The sequence below is a fragment of the Sipha flava genome, unplaced genomic scaffold, assembly GCF_003268045.1.
Source record: "Sipha flava isolate LNK unplaced genomic scaffold, YSA_version1 360_pilon_pilon, whole genome shotgun sequence".
Classification (NCBI taxonomy): domain Eukaryota; kingdom Metazoa; phylum Arthropoda; class Insecta; order Hemiptera; family Aphididae; genus Sipha; species Sipha flava.
The window spans coordinates 1-25,172 of NW_020273059.1; the positions used below are offsets into that span (position 1 = coordinate 1).

Genomic DNA, 25,172 nt, shown 5'->3' on the forward strand with positions numbered 1-25,172 from the left:
TTTACACTTTATATATGTATATTTGGTTTTTCATACAGATCATACAGCATTTCATTGTGCCTCTTTTCATAAATTCCCAGGTTGTCGTTGTACACCGGTCCGTATATATTTCTTAATATTTTCCTTTACCATATAGCAAGTTTTCTATTGTTATCTTATGTCGTGGACCAAGTCTCACATCCGTAGGTTACTATTGGCCTAAGAAAGCTTGTGTACAGTGTAGTTTTTGACTTCCTAGATAGCAGTTTTGATCTCAAAAGTTTGTTTATGCTAAAGTAACATCTATTTCCATTCAATATTCTTTCATTTCCCTATGCATGTTGTTATTGCTGATTATATTAACACCTAAGTATTTGAAATTATCCACCCTTTCAAAGTTCATATTTCCTACTTTCAGGTTTGATTGGTCTAAGTTTCTTCTAGATAGTATTAATATAATAAATATAACTAATATAATAATCAGGGCTCATAACTTATAGCTCCAAAAAAAGTAGTTATAAGCTCTATAATAGGCTCTATAAAATATTCATATAAGCGCTTAAATATGCACTACAAAAAAAAAAAAAATATGCAAAAATAAATATAACATGAAAAATAAACAATTTTCACTTATTAAAATTCTGATTGTGTTGCTATATGATACAAATAAATATATAATTTAAATCAAAAAAAGAAGAATTAGTTAATTAACATGAATTAATTACAAATATAAAAATGTTTTAAGTGCTAAAGAACTGAAAGACTTAAAAAAGCAAAATAGCACTTATACTTTGAAATATGCAAAAATATGCAACATAAAATTTTGTATTTAACTTCTTAGTTAACTAAAACAAATGTATAGTTTACATAGGTATTTCTAGGACTTCTCAAAAAAAAAAAAAAAAAAATGTAAATGCTATAAGTTATGAACCCTGATAATAATATAATAATTAAATATTAATAATAACATTAATAAAATAACAAATTATAACACTTGATATATTTGATTTACCTAATTCTGTAGCTAAAAGTCTAGGTCCAATAAAGTCACATTGAGATAGTTTAATTAGAATATCTGTTAAAAATATGAAATAACTTTTATGTGTTTCATTTGAAAAAAATAAGTTGCTATGACAATGAAAAATAGAATAAACAAATTGTAATGTTTTTTGTACATCGGATGATTTTTTTATTGTTTCCGGAGAAAGTAATGAACCTGCTTCTTCCTAAAAAATATTATTTAATTTGATTAATTTCATTTTAAATAATGTTTATTAACCTATAAAATATTCACCATTATTTTTAGCCACTTAGTAATTTTCCTAAACATTATTATTGAATTAAAGTTGGTAAATGAACTCTCACAAACATCAATATCAAGACAGTTCATCACAATAGTGAATAACTGTAATGTACCAGTTTTTGGATTTTTCTCAAAGACATTCACCCATATGTTTATTATAGCCTTTAAAGTAAAGTTAATACTCAAAAATATATTTGATAAGTTTTTTCAGTCAATGGATTAGTTGCAATTATTTAATATTATTAGAAATATGAGATAAGCAATATTACTTACATTTATTTCTGTATCAATAGAAATGTTAGTATCTATTACATTAAAAAAACTTTTCTTCATTTGATAATTTGTATTAGATGAAGCTGAAATAATCAATTGTATACATTAGTCAAATAAAAATAAAAATTAAAATACCTGTTAAGTACTCCAAGTACTGGAATATGACAATATTATTTTCAAACACTATAATTTTTAGAAACAAATCAAATACCTACCTAAAAATTTGGATAATTTTCATGAATTTAAGGTGGATTAGAGAGTTAAGTTTATCGTACGCAACTAATGAATGTTAAGAAAAATATGAACTTACATGTAGACCACGACAAATCAGATGGAAGCGAACTACTTTCGTTCGAAGAGTGATTTAATTCTTCGTGTTCAATATCCATTGTAATATTTTGTCTCAACACGTAGTGAACACGAGCTTATCTTAATTCATATACTAAAATAACTTCGGCAAACTCCCAATCGAAAAATTAATTCACTTAGGATATTGTTGGCAAAGCTTACTTACCCCTTGACCAGTAAAGTGTTATATTCAGTACCTATACAACTCTCAATTGAACGTTCTGCATTTCTGCGGAGTTGCGGTAACTGTGGTCTTAACCTGATACTTGTAGGTATCTGTGTACATGGCTGAAAAGGTTCATTTAGTTTTCATAAACTCATAGATTACCGAATAGAATACCATAAATATGTTAAAAGTTATGAGACAGGGCCTCGATTGGACCGAGGAGTTGCGAAGAAAAGAACATTTTAATAGATTGCTAAAACTGATAACTAAAAAAAGTTGCTGTTTTTAGTGGTCAATTGTTACGGTATCGTGGACCGATTAATGTATATTATCTTTTATGCTGTTTGGTTACGTATCGTTTATAGAAGTGCGAGGTTAACATCGATTGTATGAAAATAAATTATATCAAGTATGTATGTATGTACTAAGTCATTATGATCGATTCTTATTTATTATACGTTATATTTATATATACGTTTTATCGTTAATCTTTGCTATTCATTTACTCACACATGATAGCAATTACTGTGAATTTATAACGAATGTATGTATGATTTACGCTGGTGTAATATTAGAATGTATTGTACCGATACCCACCGACAGCAATATTTACCACGGATTACAAGATTTTATCAATCTATCTTTAAAATCGTTATCTGATCAAATTCCTATTTCAATTATATATTATATACTAATGTATACGTTATAATAAGAACACGAAGACCACGAAGAAGATGGATAGGCAGCATAAAAGAGATTTGGAATGCGGCAGACCATGGCGGGACGTATTGGCAAGTTATAGCGTATGATAGAGGGAAATGGGAGGAGGTAGTTTTGGCGGTAAAGATCCTCAATGGTTGTAAAGCCGGAAAAAATATACACAGTAAAATCTTGATAAGACGGAATTTCGGTAAGACGGAAACCCCGGTATTATGGAACATTTTTTTAGTCCCGTTTCAAATTACATATAATTAATTACCCCGTCAAGACGGAAACCCCGTTATTACAGAAAAATGTCATGGTCCCAAGCGATTCCGTCTTATTGAGGGTTTACCGTATTTATTTATTTATATATATGCAATATAATTATCTGATGATTGTGGATAACGATAAACAACAACAGTATTTTACATTTATAACAAATACTCTCAGTCTACGTCATAGATTAGTATATATGGTCTACGTTCATACGTCGTTGCGAACAGTCGTGTATCATTTTTCGTGCATTTACAGATAAAGTCCGCTCTATGTAAATATATTTGATTATTTTAATTGATACGTTTTATCCATGTCGTCTTCGGGTGGCGGCTTTCGTGTCGGCCACAACTCGTCAACGACCAAAATAAAATCGACAACATAAAATAAAAGTTCGGGACCCAGTTCTGATTTCACACTCGTTTCTTACTCATGTAAGTTTAAATCTAAAACAAATCCTGCCAGTCCCGTCTCTCCAGGTTTACAACAAATATTAAATAATCGTAGTCCACCAGTTTAAATACATCAAACACTGCTTTCAATTATAATATACCCGATAACACTTACGAGTCAATTATTGTCGATGATGCCATTAATGGTTACGATCGACTTAACGAGCTCTCTGCTACTATGTTATCTACGGATAACATTACGCCATTATCAACCTAAAACCAGGCTATTGATAAAAATAATATCAACACACTACTTCAATATTTTTCACCGGACTATAATGGTCCTATAGTAATACTCGCTAAATGCACCGACCAAAACAGAAATTTAGGGAATTTGCACCCTTTCAAAATAGCAAAATTCTTTTCTACCAACTTCACCGGCATCACAAATATCAAACCAGCTCAAAAAAAGTTAAAATTACTTTTGATTCTATCACCCAACTATCTATGTCTAAGTTCTAAACTCCCGAGTGATAACGGTTTCCAGGTAAATATACCTGTCTCTCTTATTTTTGCTTATAGTGTTATCAAACTCGATAATAACATCTCAGAAGCGGAATTTTTTGAGGGTCTCCACTCTCTTGTTCCAGTAGATAACTTTAAACGTATCTCCATTAAAAAAGATGGTAATATTATTCACACTCGCACTGTCGAATTGAAATTTGTTACAACCAAAATTCCGTCTGTCATCTCGCTATTCAACATGATTTTCGAAGTTAAGCCCAATATTTGTTCCCTCGTTCAATGTAACCATTGTTTACGGTTCGGTCACACTCAAAAATATTGCCATAGCGATGTACGGTGCAGTCACTGTGGTGAAACTAAGCCACATTCGATACATGTCCCTCCGCCCAAGCCATCGATCCGGTTTGTCTTTTATGTAAACTACCTTACCTGGCTACGGTCCGAAGCTGCCAAGAATGATCTACCCAAAAAAGTATCAGAAAAATCATGGCAACTGAAAATATATTATATAAGGATGCGTTAGTTTTTAAGAAAAATAATTGTTATACATCTGCCTTCAAATATTTTGACACTTTAAACTACCAGTCTCCTATCCTAAAATTATGGAAATGAACCCCCCCTCTTAATAACGAACATTTCCCCAGCCTAAATGACAATCTTCACTTTTTCAACTAAAAAAAAAAAAAAGGAAGTATAAAAATAGTCCTCCTCAATCTAAGGGAAATATTACTTTACCAGCTGTACAATCGTATTTTCCTTCTAATGGGAGTTACTTGAAAAAACAAACTATTAACCAATCACACTTACAGGATGGTACCCAAAACGATTTCTCTTGGGTACATAGCTTATCTCTCAAACTATCCGAATCTCTTATCAATTCTCCTTCTTTATTTTCTCCGTTTTCTCCCTCCCTTCAGAACCTAATCGAATCTTCATTATCTTCTCTCCTTGCCATACCTAATCCCAATGCTCTTGTTTAATAATTATAATTGTCTAGCCACCACTCTTATCATCTCAATAATTAATACACAGTTAAATAATAAATAATTATGCATTTCAACCACAATAATAAAATAAATCCTTTCTCTAATTTCAATATATTGCAGTGGAACGTAAGAAGCCTTTCAGCTCGCTTTCCATCTCTGCAGTATTTACTCACTAGCCAAAAATATTCTATAGCCATTCTTTCCGAGACTTGGCTCCTTCCATCACGTTCCACTAATATATCCCTTTTAAAACATTTAGATGTGATCGTCCAAATGGCTATGGTGGTGTTGCCATTACTATACATAATTCTTTCAATTCTAAACTTATACCCATTGACATCATAACTAGAAATAGACTCATAAGCTTTAAAATAGATCTCATTGGTATTGAAATATCGAGAATAGATTTCTCAATTCCATTTAAGGTATGGTCTTGCTATATTTCCAGCATTTCTAATATTCCCACCGATCTTTGGCTGATCCTCTTTAATGTAGTTACACAAAACTCTATTCTGCAGTGACTTCAACGCCTTTCATCTCACCTAGGATTTCTATCTAGTTTCTCATAGGGGTAATCTAATATATGTCACAATAAACTCATTAGGATTATGCCTTTTAAATGACGGTTGTCCTACTCATGTGGAGCGTTTAAACTCTACCGATTCAGCCATTGATCTATCTTTTTGCTCTCCCGACCTTGCTTGGAAGCTATTGACGCGGTTCCGCTGTGGTGCAGGTACAATAAGTACACCACTATCACGGAGCCGCGCCCGCTCTCTACCCAACCTCAATCCGGGCAACGACAACACCGTTTCCGATACTACCCACCTACCTCGGAAAACCGGGCAGAGATGGGAAAAGTTATCGGAACCGGTGGCAACGTACCGACCGAGTCACCAAGCCTCAAGTCACCAATCTCCTGCTTGTGACCGTCGGTGAATCAACATCGTACCAGCTTGTTTTTTGTCTCTCCACCACCGTCACCAGAGGACCACCCTTTATATTTGATTATTTTTCGTTTGGCAATAAAAATTGTGATCAACATATCCTGTTTGGTTTCGTGGTTTTTTTTTCTTCTTTTTCTACACACGATTCACTTCACTCAACAGTGACCGGCCACCTCACCGAGGGAAAATCTATCGACGACCTGAGGCTGTGTCACTATCATAGAGTAATCTAAGTGAGGCTCACGGTAATGATCATTACCCAATTACTATAAAAGCCAACTTTTCTAATATCACCACTTAAATCATCCTATCTCCAAACCTGATTCTATCCGAAATATACCAACTCTCTTCAATTATTTTAATAAAACGGATTTGGCGTCATTCTCTCTCCACATCCAAAACTAAATTTCCTCCTTACCAAATGATCCAAACCCATCAATGTCTTATACAGATTTCACAAATATTATTGATAATGCAGTCAAATCAACGATTTCCAGCTTAAGACCAATTAAAAAATCTTTCCCTCCCGCTCCACCATGGTGGAATTCTATTTGTACCAACTTCGTGAAAAATCGATCCTCACTTTTTAAAACTAGCTATTTTTTCTTGTAAGTCAATAGCGTCTGGTCTCGATAATATTTCCCCACTTATGCTTAAGCACCTTCCCAAAAATGCTTTAGACTCTCTCCTCTCGATAATGAATAATATATTAAATAATCAACAAACCCCTCGTCGTGAAACTCTTATAAAATCATATCTATTCCTGAACAAAACTCTAATACTTCCTTCCGACCATTAGTAATATCATCCTCTTTGTGTAAAATATTTGAACATATGCTGAAGTCAAGGCTTGATTGGTGGTTTGAATCTAACTCTATTCTATCGACAAATATATTTGCATTCAGTAAAGGTTTGGAAACCACTAAATGCCTCGCAACGTTCTTAGGTCATATTTATCACTCCTTTAACAACAAACAATTTTTTATTGCTACATCTGTTGATATCGGTGGCGCCTTTGAATCTATCAATATCCCCACTTTTATATCACATCTTTTTTTACATGCGCCTCCTAAATTTTGCAACATATTGCTCTCTCTTTTTAATCGCAGAAATCTCGTCTTCTCCTCTCCTTTTGGCTCTTATAATATTCGTTCTACATTCGCAGGTCTGTCACAGGGAAGTTATCTTAGCTCATTACTTTTCAATATATACATATATGAACATTGTCAAAAAGAATCTAATGTCACTCGGACACCAATGTCTTATTTATGCTGATGATATGGTTATTTTCTCTTCCAATAAATCTCTTAATATTGCTGTTGAACATCTTAATATGACACTTAAAGACCTAAAAATTATATTAGATAGGTTATCTTTTGAAGTTGCACCGGAAAAATGTAACTCAGTTATTTTTACCCGACGTAGATATATAGAGCCTCCTAATATCTATTATGATAACAAAGCCTTTTCCTTTGTTCTGAATTTCACTTATCTGGGAATCATACTAGATGCAAAACTACGTTGAAATTCATACATAACTTCACTCTCTGCTACTATTTCTCGATGGTTCAATTTCTTTAGAACAGTGTTTAATACCTGGTGGGGCTCTCATCCCTCTTGTCTATTAACAATCTACCGCACTCTCATTCGATCCAAACTCAACTACGGTTGTTTCTTTTTCGACTCGGCTTCTTTCTTGAACTGGAAAAAAATAAACAAACTTCAACTTTCTTATTTGAGGAGTATTATGGGATTTGTTAAATCCACTCCTTATCCTGCCATTGAGGTTGAAGCAAACTGTGCACTTTTTAACATTATACGAGTATGTCAATGGTTAGCTGGCAAATTCCTTCTTAAATCTCTAGCTTACTTTAATCATTTTATTTTTGATATGTTCTATTCCTTATTTCTTTCTTGGCGTTATGTACCTAAATTCATGCCCATACTATCAATCTCAGCTAGCGCTTTGTCTAATTTTTACCAATACATTTGTAAATTTTCCAAACTACCTATTTACGAACAATCATTCGAATCTCTTCTATTCTTTCCTCTCGTTAGAATAGAAAATCAATTCTCATTTCTATCTTCTCAGAAACTAAAAAAAATGCCTTATCCTATGGCCAATAAAATCTTTTCTGAATTTCTTAAGCTGAATTTTGATAATTTCATTGTGGTGTATACTGATAGCTCAGTTTCACCTCTTTCTGCCGGTTATTCTTTTTATATTCCTGAACTTCATATTTCTTTCACAAACAATCTACCTCCTTCTTTTTCATCTTTTACTGCAGAGTGCCATATTATCATTGAAGCTTTATCTCTTATCTCTAGCCTTGCCTCTAATAAATACTTAATTGCTTCCGATTCAATGTCATGTCTACAATCACTAATATCTAATCCTTTTGACTCACACCTTTTTTCCCTAGTCCTTATCATTAAATCAATTATCCTAAAACTCCATCAAGTCAATTATACTACCCAATTTCTTTGGGTACCAAGCCATATCGGGATACATGGGAATGAGGTCGCTGATAATCTGGCAAAATCAACGTCCAATTTAATATGTCCTCCTCTCACCCAACTTCTTCGTACCGATTTCATTCCAATTTTACGGCGTTATATATCCAACCTTGTATATATCTACATACTGGTCTAACCTCCCAGCTGATTTTACTACCAGATACAAAAACATCGTACCAAATGTTCTTAACAAAACATGGTTTAATTTATCAAGATCAAGTATCATACAATTCAATCGCCTACGTACCGGTCACACATTACTACCTGCTCACGCGTACAAATTAGGACTAAACGACTCTCCACTCTTTCTCTAAATTTCAACGAAAGTGATTGCGATCTACCTCACCTTCTCTTCGATTGTCCGTATCTGCACGCGAAATGCGTTATTTTGTTTTATTCTCTTAAATCCATTAATGTCCCCCTTAATCTTTTCTTTATCCTCAACTCCAATTCCGAAATAGTTTAAAATATAATTATTAATTTTATTTTGGAGGCTGGTTTCACCATATCATTATCTTTAATATTATTGCTGTTTTTAATTTCTTATATACATATTATTAATATTAATTGTTATTTGCTATGTTATTATATAATTGTTGAGATGTAATAGTAATACTAAAAAATAATAAAAAAAAAACAAATACTCGTAATATGTTATTGTAATTTATTTTGGTATATTATAGCATAGATTAAATATATTATTATATTTTTATTATTATTATATATTTAATCTATGATTAAAGCAACTTTTAGATGCATTGCATTTTAAGTGTAATTAATTGGTTTTTTAAATTTTTATTATCCTTTTTGACATACAGACCCGTCTTTATTTTGGTTTCTGGAGCCATTCATAGGCAGTGGGGTAATAAACATTTTGTCAGACCTGAGGAAAATTATAATTTAACGACCCACATTAATCCCACACTTAGTAGTTTACTAATCAATAATATTTCATAATAATAGTTATTGAAATCCATAGCTTTCCATTTACCTTGATTTGTGTTTATTTTTTCATTTTCTCTCATTTTATTTTATGTATCCGTGTACACTATATAGTATTTTTTGCTGTGTTTAGGAGTTGTTCATAAAATTCTGGAAATCAATTCCTAGGGGGAGAAAAATGTAAAGAGGACTTTTTTGATAGGTTCTATGTTATATGTAATATATATTATATGTTATACGTAATATGCTTATATTATGTTCATAAACTTATATGTTTTATTCTACGAATTATAAAAAAATGTAGATATACATATATTATTTTATTATATTCTCTCATACTCCTCTGGCATCTATATGTCATTATCGAAGTGTAATTTTTATGTGTTTTGTTGTATATATTGTTAAGTCCTTATATTGTGTTGCGTTCATTTCGGAATTTAAGTCATGTCCCTTATAATCTATATAGTATATATATGTATATATATACATAAAAAATACAATGAACGCTTCTTTAAGACTCATTTTGGGACCAGCATATACAGAGTCTAACCGAATGAATCTTATACGAGCAACTATAGCCCAAATATTGGGGGTGCTGAAATTGATGAAAATAAAATTAAATGGTATTTTACTGTAATTACTATAGATTATATAGATCTGAAAAACAGGAGTGCTACATTTGAACTCAGAGGTGCTAAAAACCCTATTGCACCCCCTAATTGCGCCTATTATCTGAAGAAGTGGAAAAAAATACAAACAAAAATCTGAATATAATTACTTTTACTATATTAAATATTACATTATAGGTACTTATTATAAAATAAATATATTATTATTATTTTTAACAATTTATATTATTTATTAAAAAACATTTGTGATTTTAGTTTGTTTTTTACTTTTTTTTAAACTATTTTGGAAATATACTGCTCGTATTGTATATTAAAATAAATGATTCGTTGATGAACAACTCCCCTTAACAGTTAGAATCTCTAGAATGTCTTTGATGATGGTTCAACTACGACATCAATTAATAATTACCAACATAATTGTTTATTTTCCACGATTTTTTTTACAAAATTTGAGTCTTATAACCGATTTTTTTTTATGTATTTGCATACGTCCAAACCATATATCCGTGAGTCTTATAAGCGTCCCGCAAGATTTTTATGTTTTAAAGTGGTATGAGTAATGAAAACTCCATTACCTTAGCACTTAAAATTAGTAAATCCACGTGGGACATTCTGAATGTATAGATAGAATATATACACATGTAAAGTATTATATATTAAAATATTCTATAATGTCATTGTCGTAGTATATAAGTAAAAATACATTTTGTAATTTATGTTTTATGTATATAAAATAAAAATAAAAGCATGAAAAACGGTGAAACATTTAGTAGAGTCAGAAAGATATGTTAGCAAAATTGTACGTCAGGCAACCAAACATTCATCACAAATAAAAAGTATTGTTTATTATTATAATCTGTGACTGTTATGGATTATGATTAGTCACTGCTACTTTTCACAATGATCCAATGAGTAGCAGTAGCAGTGACAGGTGGGTACTTCTATATAATATAACAGTGATTTTATCACACTGTGATGATATCACAAATCTGTTAAGTTGTCTAACTGTGAAAAATATTTAACACTGTGATTTATGAAATAGTGATATGTGACTATTGCTAATTTCTACTTGGCAAGTAGTAGTAAGTGTGAGTAGTAGTAAGTGTAGTAACAAGCAGAGCCCAACTTAGGAAATATGGACCCGGGGCAATATAATTTTAGGGGCCTTTAATATTTGTTTAATATAATTTAAAAATTACAGTCAACATTAAAATAACATTATTGCATTAATGAACAAAAGTTTTATTTACAGATCAAAAATCAATTGTTAATAGTTGTATAATATTTAAAAATAATTATTAATTACCGGTAAAAATAAAAAATATCAATTATTTATTAATGTTTACTAAATTAAATATAAAAATTTAAGTCAATAGTTTCTTTCGAGATTTAAGTTCACTAAACTTCTGAATTAGATTTGAAAAATCCAATGTGTCGGTTATTTCCCTTTCAGCAGATAGACGAACGAGTGAGTTTAATTTTTCTTGGTGAAGGGACGTTTTTCTGGCGTTTTCAATAAGTTCTAATTTTGAATTTGTTCTTTCTGCTTCACAATTTGAAATTGGCAAAGTTAAATAAATTCGTAAAGAAATGTACACATTTGGAAAGACTTCTTTTAAATTATTTTCATGTACATATAAGTAAATATTTTGAGGAGTAATTATTGGTAAATTTAACTGCATTACATAATTTGAAAAGTGCACAATCTCTTGTTTTATATTAGTTGTATTAATATCATCTTTAAATGTGTTAATGAATACGTTGGCAGAAGTCTCTGATAATAATTCTGAACCAAATTTTGTAATAAACCCAAAAATATTACAAATATTATCATATGCGTTTAATCTTTTATCAAGTTCTGTAACTAAACGATCAATAATAACGTAAAAAGTATCAATCTCTAACTTTCTTATACCACAATAGTTTGAATTTCCTTCTATTGTACCATCCGAGAATTTTTTTTTTCTTACACTTTTTTCAACACAGGGCAGAATATTTGTTGATAATACCCTTGCTTAATTCTCAAAATATATAAACTTCTCTCTTAATGAACTAACATAAGTTTTTAATCTTTTTAATAAATTTACGGCTGTAAATAAATCTATTCCCGGTTTTTGATGGTATTTACTAACACTGTTAAACTGCGATAAAATTTCACTCCACATAACTGCCATAAAAGCTGTTTTAAATTTTATCATTTTATTTTTCATTGAATTAGCCTCATGACGATTTTCTTGTTTTTCATTACAATTTTCAAAAATATCTGTTAATGTACATATAATTTGGTCATAATTTAAGATAATAGCTTTACAAGACTCCGTGTGACACTCCCACCTAGTATTACTTAATGTTTTCAAAACGATTATTTTATTTTTCTCTTCCGATTTTAGACTAGTCAAAAGCAAATTCCATCTATGTGTCGAGGCCGCAAAAAATGCATACAATTTTTGAACAACACCAAAAAAATTGATTGCTTCTAAACAACTTTTCACTGCATGTGACCCTACTAAATTTAGAGAATGAGCAAAACAAGGTGCAAATAAAGCAATACTACATTTTTTTTTTATTTGAGCCTGTAAACCCTCATATATACTAGTCATATTATTAGCATTGTCGTATGATTGACCTCTACAATACTGCAAATTAATATTATTATTTTCCAAAAAATGTATTACTTCTTCGGCCATTGAAATACCAGTATGGCTTAATATATGAATGTATGTTAAGAATCACTCAACAACTAACCCTTTATAACAGTATCTAACAACAACAGCAAATTGATCTCTATGTGCTCTATCTGGAGTAGAATCTAAAATTATACCGAAGTATTTAGTTTCTTGTAACTGTTTAGTTATTTCTAATAAAACTTCATTTACCATTAGGTCAATTATTTCGTTACAAATACGCATTGAAAAATAAGATACATCTTTTATTAGCGCGTGCATTCATATGTTGTTTTAAAAAGGGATCAAATTCGGAAATAATTTCAAGAATTCCAAGAAAATTTCCATTACTCGGAGAACCCAACCGTGAGTCATTACCTTCAAATGCTAACCCACGAACAGCCAAAAATTTAACAACTGATACTACACGGTGCAACACTTTAACCAAATACTTTTTTTCATTCAACATTTTTTCGGCCATAGTTTTGTCTATTCGATGTTTAGTGTTTACACGATCTAACCAAGTTAACATTGATTTACGATGGTGTGCTCTATTTTCATGTTCTTTAACTTTTTCGTAAAATTTTTTCCAATTGTTAAAACCAGGATTAATAAAACTTGAATTATTTGATTTATTAAATAGTTTACAAACAAAACAGTAAACGTTGCGAGTTTGTTCAGAAAACATAAGCCATTTACGTGAGTGTATTTCACCATTAGGCAATTTTAATTCGAATAATGAGATATTTAATGAGCGATGATAATTTTTAAATTTTTTTTCGGAAGAATGACATTTTTTTGGATCCATATTCTGAAAAAATGCTGGTCCTTTTAAGCAGCATAATTCTATAAAAGTGTTGTTTAACACTAAAGGCCACATTCCCGGATCTTGATATGATTCAATATCAATTTCAAAGTTATGAACATCCGAATTAAAATTAGTAGCAATCACTGAATTTTCTACTGTAAAACAATTGTCAGATTCATTTTCAGAAAAATTTAAAGCATCATAGTTTGAAGTGATTATTGTATTAGACATAATACTATTACTATCGTTATTTATGTTTTCAACATCAAGATAACTATTATTTAGAACCAAATCATCTTTATTATTTGTATTAGCTTCTACTTCAACTTCGTTCACACTGTTGAAAGTTTTAAAAAAATTCGTTAATTTAGGTAATTTGCTTACTGCATCTTCAGCCTCCTTCTTTAATTTTCGTTTTGCATAACCACTGAGATAAATCCTTTTTTTGTCAGACATTTTCAAATTTCAATAGTATTTATTATATACTAACAACGAACAAAACTCACGAACTCTACTAAAAACCAATTTAAAATCACAAGTCACGACAGTCAGCAGAATACTAACTAACGTACCTATTGTATTAATGATGTAAAACTAACCAACAAAATGTATGTAATAGAAAATACCTTAACGATTTGGTAGAGGTAAACAGTAGACTGTATAGTGTATACCCGCGTTTAGATAAACTGAGCGTTCGCAAAAACCATAGATATTTTTAAATAATGCACAGTTTACAACTGTTGCGATTCGTGTTATCATACAAGTGTTTAAACTTGGCCTATAGGTATACACATTGATGATTAGCTGATAGAATGGGTAAATATAAATGGTAGTGTTTTTGGCCAACTTTATCTCAAAATGTAATAGCTTTATTTTATCGATTAGATGATAATTTTAAATCATTACAAAACATGACTAATTTGTTTTGTAAATTTTAAACGAAAGAAATAATATCTTAAAAATTTACAATACCACTTAAATATTTAATTGTCAACAGAGGCCCGGGGCCCCAAATAATATTGGGGCCCGGGGCTGTAGCCCCCCTAGCCCCCCTCTAAGTTGGGCTCTGGTAACAAGTAGCAAGTAGTATTTGCCACTTGCAACTATAGTACTATACACTTGTGTGCATTATACAGTCACAGTGTAGATAAATTGATGTTAAGACTGTAGATACTAAAAATAGTGGGAGATGGAAGTAGTTTACTACATAGAGTATAGTTTACTAATAATAAATAATTATAATATGGATTGAAATATAATGTATTATTTTTATCAATAAATAATATATATTAGATAAAATACCATTCATTAAAATTATATATATTAAAACATACAAATATGTGATTATAGATAGATATTTATTAATATTATAATATTTTTTAATTTATTATGTTCGTCATTATTCATAAGTAATGAATAATGATTAATATTATGTCATATTTACATTAGGTAAATATTATCTGATATCACGACTAAATAGTAAATAGAGTAGTATTCTAACGATGGATTACTGTGATATTCTGATAGTGTCAAGTAAACATGTGATTCGCCATAGATACGTGCAAAATAGAAAGTAGCAGTTAGAGTAGCAATCACTGTTATTTTCACTGTGATTTTTTTTTATCACAGTAGTAATATTACAGTGTGATAAATATTTTTCACAGTTTAACATCACTAATTATGATCAATGACGGCGCTATGTGGATTACATTAAAGCAGCTGCTTCATGACTGAAATAGGATGAGTAGGTAGTGTTGTGTGATAGAAAAATTTAATATTTAATTTGCACATTTCACATTATTTCATATTATTTTGATTAGGTCCCTTTATTTTAATACAATTTAATAATTTTAATGGGGTGGGTAATCGCAGGTTTGGACTGACCCTTCAAACCCAGTCCGGGCTGAACAATTTGACCGGCCATACCAAAGTGAAATTATTTTAAATTTATATTACGAGTACAATAGAGAAAATGGGTCTGGAGGACACCAAATCTCCATTTTTATTACTAAATTGAACATAAATTGATTAATTAAAATTTACAAGCTTAGTTAAATACATATATAGAATTGTCAACCATTTATTTAAAATAAAATATTAAACGTCTAATAATTATTATACATATGTATACACATAAATATATAGACATATAGTTCTATAGTTATTTTTTATTTTAAAATACAATACTTATTATAGGTACTTATTAATTACTAATTGTAAACAAAATAAAAAACATAGTTACCTACAAAGTACCTATAGGCTATATTATGTATTAAATTATATTAATTATCAATTTATTTATACAATTGGTAATTTTTTCATTAAGTTACTGCTTTGCACGTCATATTCAATTATATTTACATTTTGTAAAGAATATAATATATATTTCTCACACGATATTATAATAAATTATCCATACGGTCTTGACTTAAATTACTACTTAATCTGTTCAAAATATATTTTAATTTCAAAAATTTTCTTTCACATTGAAGTTGAGTTATGAATAACCTTAATAAAAACTTGTATACTAAAAACAATTCTGTATATGCTGTAGCATACAAGTTATACTTACATCAAATTTGATAACAGCAAAATATACAATTTTTACACGTCTTTTTATGTACAAGGTATTCTTTGGCTAACTCAGATTTTACTTTTTTCTCGTTCTTTTTTAGTTCCAATACCATACAATTATATTCTTTAATTAATGTTTTTGAAAGTGAGTCCCATTTTTCCTTTAAAATCTATTAATTGTTCTTGTAAAATTTTTTTTATCGATATTTGGTGAAAAGTCTGTCAAAAGCTAAGTTATTTTATTCAACGCATTTTCAGGTAAATTTAATATTAATTTAAAATTATTAGGATGTAGCCATTCAAGGTCTACGTACATTTCTTTTTCTTTGAAAATATATTTTCTAAACTCTCAATAACAGCATCCAAGATTATGCTATAAACATTAATTTCATAATTTTTTTCAGGACAATTGTGGGGTATCATTGATAATATCGACGTGAAATTTTGTTTTCTTTTAATTCTAATTTTTTTAAAATTATCTTCAATTCTAAATAATTTATTTAGGTTAGCAGGTCACGACATCATTGTTTTTTTTGTCTTTTAATTGGGTTACCTGATATAGAAGCAGATGATAGATCAGAGATTAGGGGTTTGTTTGGTGTGCTAATCTCCTATTGAAACGTTTGTAGTGAGTTTTGGATAGTTCAGAGACATATGGAATTTTGAGGTCGGAGGGAGGGTGTGATTAAAGACAAAGAATGGCGTTTTTAGAATTGTACCTAGAGTTTCTGATTGGAATCTGTGGATGCGGTTGATATTGGAAATGTCGGTAGCTCCCCATAATTGGATCCCATAAATCCAAATGGAGCTGAGTAGGAGTTTATAGAGTAGGTAGTAGCTTATTGGAGAGCTTCATATGCTTTGATCTTAGAAGTGGTCAAAGGAGACGGAAGCGGTCGTTAAGTGTACGGGTTTTACTAATTATGTGAGGTCTCCAGGTGAGGCGGCGGCCAACAAGGATGCCGAGTTATCATACATACTGGGCAGGAGGGAGTGGATGATTATTGAGGAAAAGTGTTGGACATATACCGTGGCGAAGTGCAAAGGTACCGTAGATTTGGTTTCATTCATATTTACTTCCCATGTTTTGTACCACGATTCAAGGGTGTTGAGATGGCCTTGTTTGTAAGAGGAAGCTACGACAGGATCTGAGATGGTTGTTAATAAAGCTTTGTTGTCAGCAAAGTCACCGACTAGAGTATGGGGTGAGGTAGGACAGTTTGAGACGTAAAGACTGGAAAGCATTGGAGCATTTACTGCGCCTTGTGGTACGTCTACTTTTATTTCAGTAGGAGAAGAAAAAGTAGAACCTTCGCGTACGGAAAAGAACCGGTCTTCGAGATAGGATTTGATGATTAAATAGTAGTGGCTAGAAAAGAGAAGTTTTCATTTGTAGTGTTTTGAGTGCTAGATTCTATCAAAAGCTTAACTCTGAATGTTGTATCTTAATTTTCAAAAATCACGTTCATAGCAGACAAAAAATATTTAGCTTTTTTGTACGTATCAATAAATTGTCTACTTGCATCTTTTAACGTTTTTATTGTATTTCCTACCATTTTGTATGATTGTAGCAAATCAATTCTTGATGTTTGTGAATAATTTGATAATGGAGTGGTATTTATAAAAATAAAAATAAATAATTGTGCAGTTATTATTGTGTTAAATTTTAATAACATTTGTAAGTACACGTTAACATTAAATCGTGTATCTGAGTTCATACTTTCTGATGTCGAAATATTAAACAACGTTTGACATATTTGAACAAAGATTGAATTTTGAGAGTCATTTAAAGATCCAAAAACTTTCCTTAACGATTTTTCTTTGGACCAGCTTGTCTCACCTAACGAATTTATAAAACTAATATTTTTATCTTCTGTCGTATTTTTCCAAAAATTAATTCGTAAATATGATTAACGAAAGAATCCCGCATCTTTTTTCAAAAAACTAAAGAGTGAATTATACTTATTAGTTTTTTGAGTTACATCGTTATATCCGATACAACTAAATTTAGTACGTATGTAAAGCGCCATACATGAAGTTGTTTGGATGAATTATCAGTTAAACACTCAGTGAATCCTTTATATTGGCCTTGCATGTTAGCTGCACCATTAGTTGAGTTCCTAATACATTTTTTAATTTTTAATTTAATTTTTTTAACTCGTTTGAAACAAGTTCGTGCATATCTTTAACTTACCCTATTTACAATTAACAATGCTTACAACTCGTTTATGAACTTGGTTATTTACGCATCTGACTCCAATGAAACACTGGTCGACCACATTGATATACTGCATGGTATCAATTTGTATTGTAAAAAAATTGGCTTATTTAGTTTCCTCAGATATTTTCTATTTCATTAGTTTAGTTATTCCTTCAATTATTACATTGGCAGTTGTTTTCGACAAAAAACTTACAAGATTGCCTCGTTCTTTGCTATTTTGTTTTTTTTACTAATTTTTTTACTCTTATCGGTGCATTTTTGCACGTTATGGTTTCAGTGACGTAATTGAGAATATTAAATTGGGGGGATCAAAATAAATTTGTATGGCAAATTGAGGGGGCTTTCCCCCTATCTATATTTTGTATAATTTAATAACTCGACACATGTCAATATAATCATTTTATATTAAATAATATAATATAAATTTACAAATATGTTATAAATTGTTTTAATATTTTAAAATATTATATCCAGATTCCTAGGCTTTTTGGCAAGTTCATCAATGACCTCTTCATTTTAAAATGTAATATCATTATGAATTGCCAACATTGCCAGACCATTAAGTCTTTTCTACAAACAAAATTAAAACATTTTTCTTATTAGATATCATGAAAATGTATTTTATTAAACACAGGTAAGCAGCTATTATAATTACTAATCTCGGACATACTGTTTCGAAGATATGTTTTTATCCTTTTAAGACTGGAAAACGTTCTTTCAGGTGTACTTGTAGAAACTGGAAGTGTGCATAGTATTTTTAAAATAAAATGTACATTTGGATAAATATTGGGATTACATGTAATGCTTCAATTGCAGTTATCTTAATTATGATATAATAAAAAATCTAGAAATGCAACCTAATCGCAATCGGCTTCATGGCAAAATTTCGTAATCAGTTTCATTTAACAATACAAAACAGATTTGATACTTAAGTGTAATATACGCACTCGCACTGTCCGCAGATCCGCACTACTACACCGTGGCCAATAAAATAAATAGTAAAATACAGACTAAAATAATTTCACGTTATAGAAACAAAGAAGTCACTTATTAGCAGGGCTTGGAAGTTGTAGCACTAAAAATGTTACTTTTTAGCTCTTAAATATGCACTTAAAAACTTTAATATATGCGCTATAATAGCTCGAAAAAATAAAAAATATACATTTAACTTGAAAAAAAATGTAATTTTACAAATTGTTAGGCTCATTAGACACAGTCTGGACTGATTGAATTATAAAATGTCAACAAAAATGTTAAATTACTTAAATATATTTGTAAGAATGTACTTATCATTAAATTATTTTATATATTTACCTTAGAAATTATCCTAGATTGTTAAAATGTTTGATAATCTAATGCAGATATAATAAGGGAATAACAATGACGTCACTAACTATTAATACATCAAATTTTCAATGAAAACATAAAATAATATTTGATGAAGTCTATTTCCAATAATTAAAATATTTTTAAAAACATAACCAAGTAAATACAATTATTATCAACAAAATTTGATTATTTCCTACATTATGTGAAAATATACCAGAAAATAGCACTATAAACCCTAAATAAGCAAAATAGTAATAAAACCCGTAAATATGCAAAAAATAGCGAAATTAAATTTTGTGTATGATATCCGAGTAGTGAGAAACATATTTGTATCTTACTTTGGATGTTTTAGGATCAACCAAGAAAAATATGCATTTGATAGAACTTCCGAGTCCTGCTTATTAGAAATCTAAAATCGGAATTGTACAGTGGGTAACTATAGAATATAGATAATGTCATGATACAATAGTTTACAAATATTGCAAACCACACATACGCGTACAACATATATTTTCATCAAAATATTGAATTTTCAAATCTATGGTTTTTTTTATTATTGAAATAATTTTAGAACTTTTGTTCTAATACAATTTTTCAAATTTTCCAAAAAATTAAGGTATTAAAAATCTATTTATGAAACCGGTCCCATTACCAATTTATAAGATCGGCCCACCGGGCCTTGCCTTGTAGCCCGGTGGGCCAGTCCAAACCTGAGTACTCGATACACGTAACTGTTTTATTAATGTAACTTCACACCTCCACTGAGTATGATTATTGTATATTATTCAGTATTTACTGACTTTTTCTTATCGTCCCATACTGCATATATTATATATTCTTATTTAATTTATATAGTGTTAAATGTATAAGAATTTTCAATAGTATCATAACATGTAGTACGAATAATACGTAATAAGTAACAATATTAAAATTACCATTTGTTGTATTCTCATGGTAAATACTATTTTGCTCATTGTAAATATATCAAAAATATATTTAAAAATATTATTCATAATTTAGGTAATACTGTCATATTTACCTTTTTATATGCTTATTGTTTGAACTAATCTCAGGTATAAGTACAGAACATGTATTTTTATGTTTTCTACATGTGTGAAACTAATAGTAATCTGTTGTTTATTTGATCGTGTTACATTAAGTTTATTTTAAATTTATCAAAATATTAATACTTAAAATCATTTTTAGAATTTTAAACATTTACATGTTTTTGTATGTTATTTTGTATGAGATAAGTTTTCTTCGTCACTAATTGACAAATAACAGATATTAAAAAACGTAGACTCATTGATCAAGTTCTTCTCGTGTGCTTCTTTTCCTATAACATATTAACTAATAATAAAATGTATTTAATACTATGAATATAAATGAATTCGTTAAATTACTTTATTAATTATTCTAAAAAACTTCGACGTTATTTCAAATAATACTGATACTTATACTATTTCTTACTTGCTATATAAACACTTGTCATATGAATAAAAAAAAAAATATATAAACACTTAAAGTAAAGTTGATTTTCGATAGTCGAATCGCATATAACTGTAGATAAAAGGTCATTGAGTATTATTTGAATTTTTTGGAATTATCAGTGCTACCTGTCGCGATAAAAATACGGCCAAAATTAAATTTCAGATTCACTGATTTTTATGTTTTATAGTTTCAGTATTAAAATATATTTTTTGTCTCTAATTCGTACCTAGGTTATACACCCATTATAATGTCATTAAATTTAAGAAATGCATTTAGGCTGTAGGGACTAAATTATATTTTCATATAAGACAGCGGGTTTTTGTATTATTATCCTGGATCCATATTATAAAGTAAGTTATATACACTGTGTATCATGCATATATAACTTCTAACCGATTAATATCAATTAGGGTTGTTTGTCTAGTTGGAAAAAACACAAATTGTTTTCTTAATCGAATATTTTAACGGAAATTTGCCATGTTGGTGACAACAAAAAGTTCGCCCTTCGGGTCTGAAAATCTAATGTTTACCTATTGACCTCACGTTTCGTTTGTGCGCGTGCGCGCGAGACGATCAGCGCAAGTAGTGTTATTAATAATAACACTACCTCCGCTGATAATAACTTATTTACGCCAGTATCAGCAATGTTGTGGTGATAAAATTATTTGCAAGAGGCAAACATGCTATTTAGGTCCCCAGCCAGGGGCGGATTTCTCATTAGGTACTGTAGGCAGCTGCCTAAGGCGGTAAAATTTGGGGGCGGCAAATTCTGTAGGGTTATATTAAAAAACATAAAACGTGTGAAAAAAAATTAGAAAATGAATTAATAAATATTTAGATAATTATGTGTGCATTTTGTTAATATTTTTATATTATGTTTATATCTATTTTGATTCATTATAAATAAAAAAAAACTGTACAGAAAACAGTTTTTGATAGTACTATATTTAACGCGTTGGTATAGTCCGCCCAGAGCCCGCGTTGCTACGTTAAAAATACGTACGGTCGACTATGGGTCATATACTCATACTATATCAAGTAACAATGGTTATCAACAGGGTTCGTAAGTTCATGCCTTAAAAAATGCCTAAATAAGCATGCATTTATACACTTGCAAATGCAAATTGGCAAAATATACTTTGAAATGTGCCTTAAAAAATATATTATATAATGCAATATTATTATTATAATGCATATCAATATGCATTTATATGCACTAAATATCTAAAATTATGCACTTAAAAATGCTTACTTAAAAAAATCATAAATAATTTTTGAAATAACATGAACTATCCATTCATTTTTTTTTTATAGCTGTATTTTATTTTTTTATGTAACAAATAAAAAAAAAAAAATTTAAATACTATTTAATACTATTCTTGAGCCTTCATGAACGTACGTCTTTGTCAGTAATTCATTTTAAATCTGAAACTTTTGAAAAAAATGTATTCATTAAATTTACGAGTTATCAAGAAGATAAGAAAAGAAAAGATAATACAATTTATATTTTTAATTTTATATATATTTTTCATTTAGATTTTTGATAGATTCTAATAGAATGTTGTATAATATGCCCGATAAAATAGAAATATGCAAAAACATGCAAAATAAGCAGTGGCGGCGCTAGGGGTGTGAGAGCTGTGCGGTCGCACAAGGTCTCGCGCTTTCTGGAGCTCCGCAGTTAGCAAAAGTCGAGCAAAAGTCTGTAGTTAATTCACGATTTACTATGAAAAATCGGGGTCCCGGAGTAAAATTTACAAGTATAAACCCGAACACTGTTTATTATTATCAAATACTTAAAATTAAATTTTACTATGAAGTAGTCGTAATCAGGAGTGGATTGGCCTATCGGGAAATCGGGAATCTTCCCAATGGGCCGGTCTTTATTTGGGCCGCTCTATATTATTATATAATCACCAAAAAAAAGTTTTAATTTGTAGAATAAATAAAAATTATTAAAAAAATAAATATATAATTAAAGATGCATTAAGATCAAACTTCAAGTTCAAGTTGGAACTGATTAATCATGTGACTTACCCAAAACTATTATAGCTATAATTATAGTAAAGTTATTGTAGATTTTACTAATTTAGAAACTAAACAAATTTTGAAATTGATGCAAAATAAAGCATTTTTTTGGGAGGGGGAGGGGTAAAATAGTATAATTTGCGGTTCATGGGCCGGTTTGTTTCATATTTCCTGGGTCGAAAATAATTGCCAATCCGCCCCTGGTCGTAATCTTGGACATGGTGGATAACGATTAAACATTACGTCGATAGCGTGTAGTGAATTGTTTACAGAAAAAAATATAAAATAAATAATTAACATCATTGTAAAACCATAAGATTCTTCGCTTCACTCAGAATTTAAAATAATTTTATAATGAATTTTTACTTCTTAAGAACACTTAGTTATATATATATATATATATATATATATATATATATCAAATAGTTTTCTAAATAATTCTTAAACCAATCATTTTTATTGATAAGAAAATAAAGAAAATGGTAATTTTTATTTGTATTATAAGGTGATAACGATTTTGTTACATCTTTTGAGCCTTTAATTGAAGACTTCAGTCAGAAAATAAGAAGAGTTTCAGATTTCAGTACAGATTCATACTATATTTTGTGCTAATATTATATTTTATTCTGGGCGCATGTAAATTCCGCCCGAAAAAAATTGATAGTTAATATACACTTACTACATATAACTTATAAGTTATAAGTAAGAAGTTCTTATTATTTAATGAAGTTTAAAAGTTTAAAGTTACTTTTATTTGTATTTTTCGATCAAAACCGTATAGGCATAATAGCCAATAATAGGTTTATAAAGAATAAATTTATTACTTACTGTTAACTAACAAATTTCTGAATGTATCTTATTAATCATATTATTACTGACATAACATAGATTAATCATTATAATTTATAAGTAGGTATTTAAATAAATATATTATTCACATATTACGTCAATAATTAGCACATACATATTATAAGTCATGTATAGTGTATATCATATAAAATTGTTAAAAATCGTAAAAACAGTAATAATTATAACAATAAAGACGGGTCAAAATATCACTTCCATATTAATGGAACACAGTTTATAATATTTCCAATCTGATATTTCCAATTATTAGATCTACAATGTGTGCCAAAGCTGATAAAATATGACATGTTGACGATTGTCGTCTGAGATACGATTGTTGTGTTCGTTCGAATATTACAGTTACAAAACCCTTAGTTTAAAAATATTTGTTTTTCCGGGCGAAATTTATAAATTTTTTTTTATACCTGTATATTTTTTCGGGCGGAAAATACAGGTACCTTTTTTACTTGGATATTTTTCCCGGGCGGAATTTACAATCGCCCTTTATTCATAATCTATTTAACTTTTTGTTTTATTTATAGATTGTTCATTCTCAACAGGTATTTTATTTAAATTAATTAATTATATACACGAAAAAAAAACCACTCTTTGAATAAAAAAAAAACTGTGATGTATTATAGGTTGTATGTGCAATATATAGTTGTTAAACAGCGGTAATAATGAAAATTTGCTTAAAAAAGCATTAAAAATGCATAATATTACACCTAATTAAAAAAAAAAATGAATACTCCCAATACGGTAAAAAGGGTCTCGCAAATCATGTGCCGCACAAGGCCTCGCGATGGCTAGAGCCGCCACTGAAAATAAGATTTCACATATTTAACTGTTGTACCTTGAAATGGATTTCTATGTTTTTCAGCATTAGATATAACTTTGCAAGATCGATATGCATATATGCATTACATTGATATGAACTTACGAGCCCTAGTTATTAATATTATTTTTATCGGATATCATTGTTGTCGGAACTTCGGGGAGAAATAAATACCCACACTGCCTCACTATATTACTAATTCGACTGTATATACGAGTACATAAATGATCCTATGCTGTTGTTATGAAAATCTGTTTTTATTTAACACCCATTGACATTTTTTAAAAATAGACTAATTAATAAAAGCGAAAAAGTGTCCAAAATTCAAATGGATGTAGGTACATATGTCTATATATTTATAGGTATTTTGTAAGGGATAATATAACTTCTTCACC

At 29.6% G+C, this 25,172-nt stretch overlaps 2 protein-coding genes and 2 pseudogenes across 2 annotated transcripts; 2 read left to right on the top strand and 2 right to left on the bottom strand.

The window, feature by feature from the left end:
* Positions 1-991: 991 nt before the first annotated feature.
* On the bottom strand, positions 992-2,420 carry LOC112687776 (the record flags this gene model as incomplete). Its single annotated transcript, XM_025560697.1, has 5 exons — positions 2,070-2,420; positions 1,866-2,006; positions 1,556-1,638; positions 1,274-1,444; positions 992-1,205 (listed from the first exon to the last, which is right to left on the bottom strand). Coding segments are annotated over exons 2-5 (547 nt in total), but the record flags the coding sequence as incomplete, so codon positions are not given.
* A 1,779-nt stretch (positions 2,421-4,199) lies between these two features.
* Positions 4,200-4,941, top strand: LOC112687767 (annotated as a pseudogene).
* Positions 4,942-7,134: 2,193 nt separating this feature from the next.
* Positions 7,135-8,547, top strand: LOC112687768 (annotated as a pseudogene).
* A 4,164-nt stretch (positions 8,548-12,711) lies between these two features.
* On the bottom strand, positions 12,712-13,684 carry LOC112687769 (zinc finger MYM-type protein 5-like). The gene is made up of 2 exons (XM_025560687.1): positions 13,024-13,684; positions 12,712-12,839 (listed from the first exon to the last, which is right to left on the bottom strand). The coding sequence occupies exons 1-2, from the start codon at positions 13,682-13,684 to the stop codon at positions 12,712-12,714; spliced, it is 789 nt and encodes a 262-aa protein (XP_025416472.1).
* Between the last annotated feature and the right edge of the window lie 11,488 nt (positions 13,685-25,172).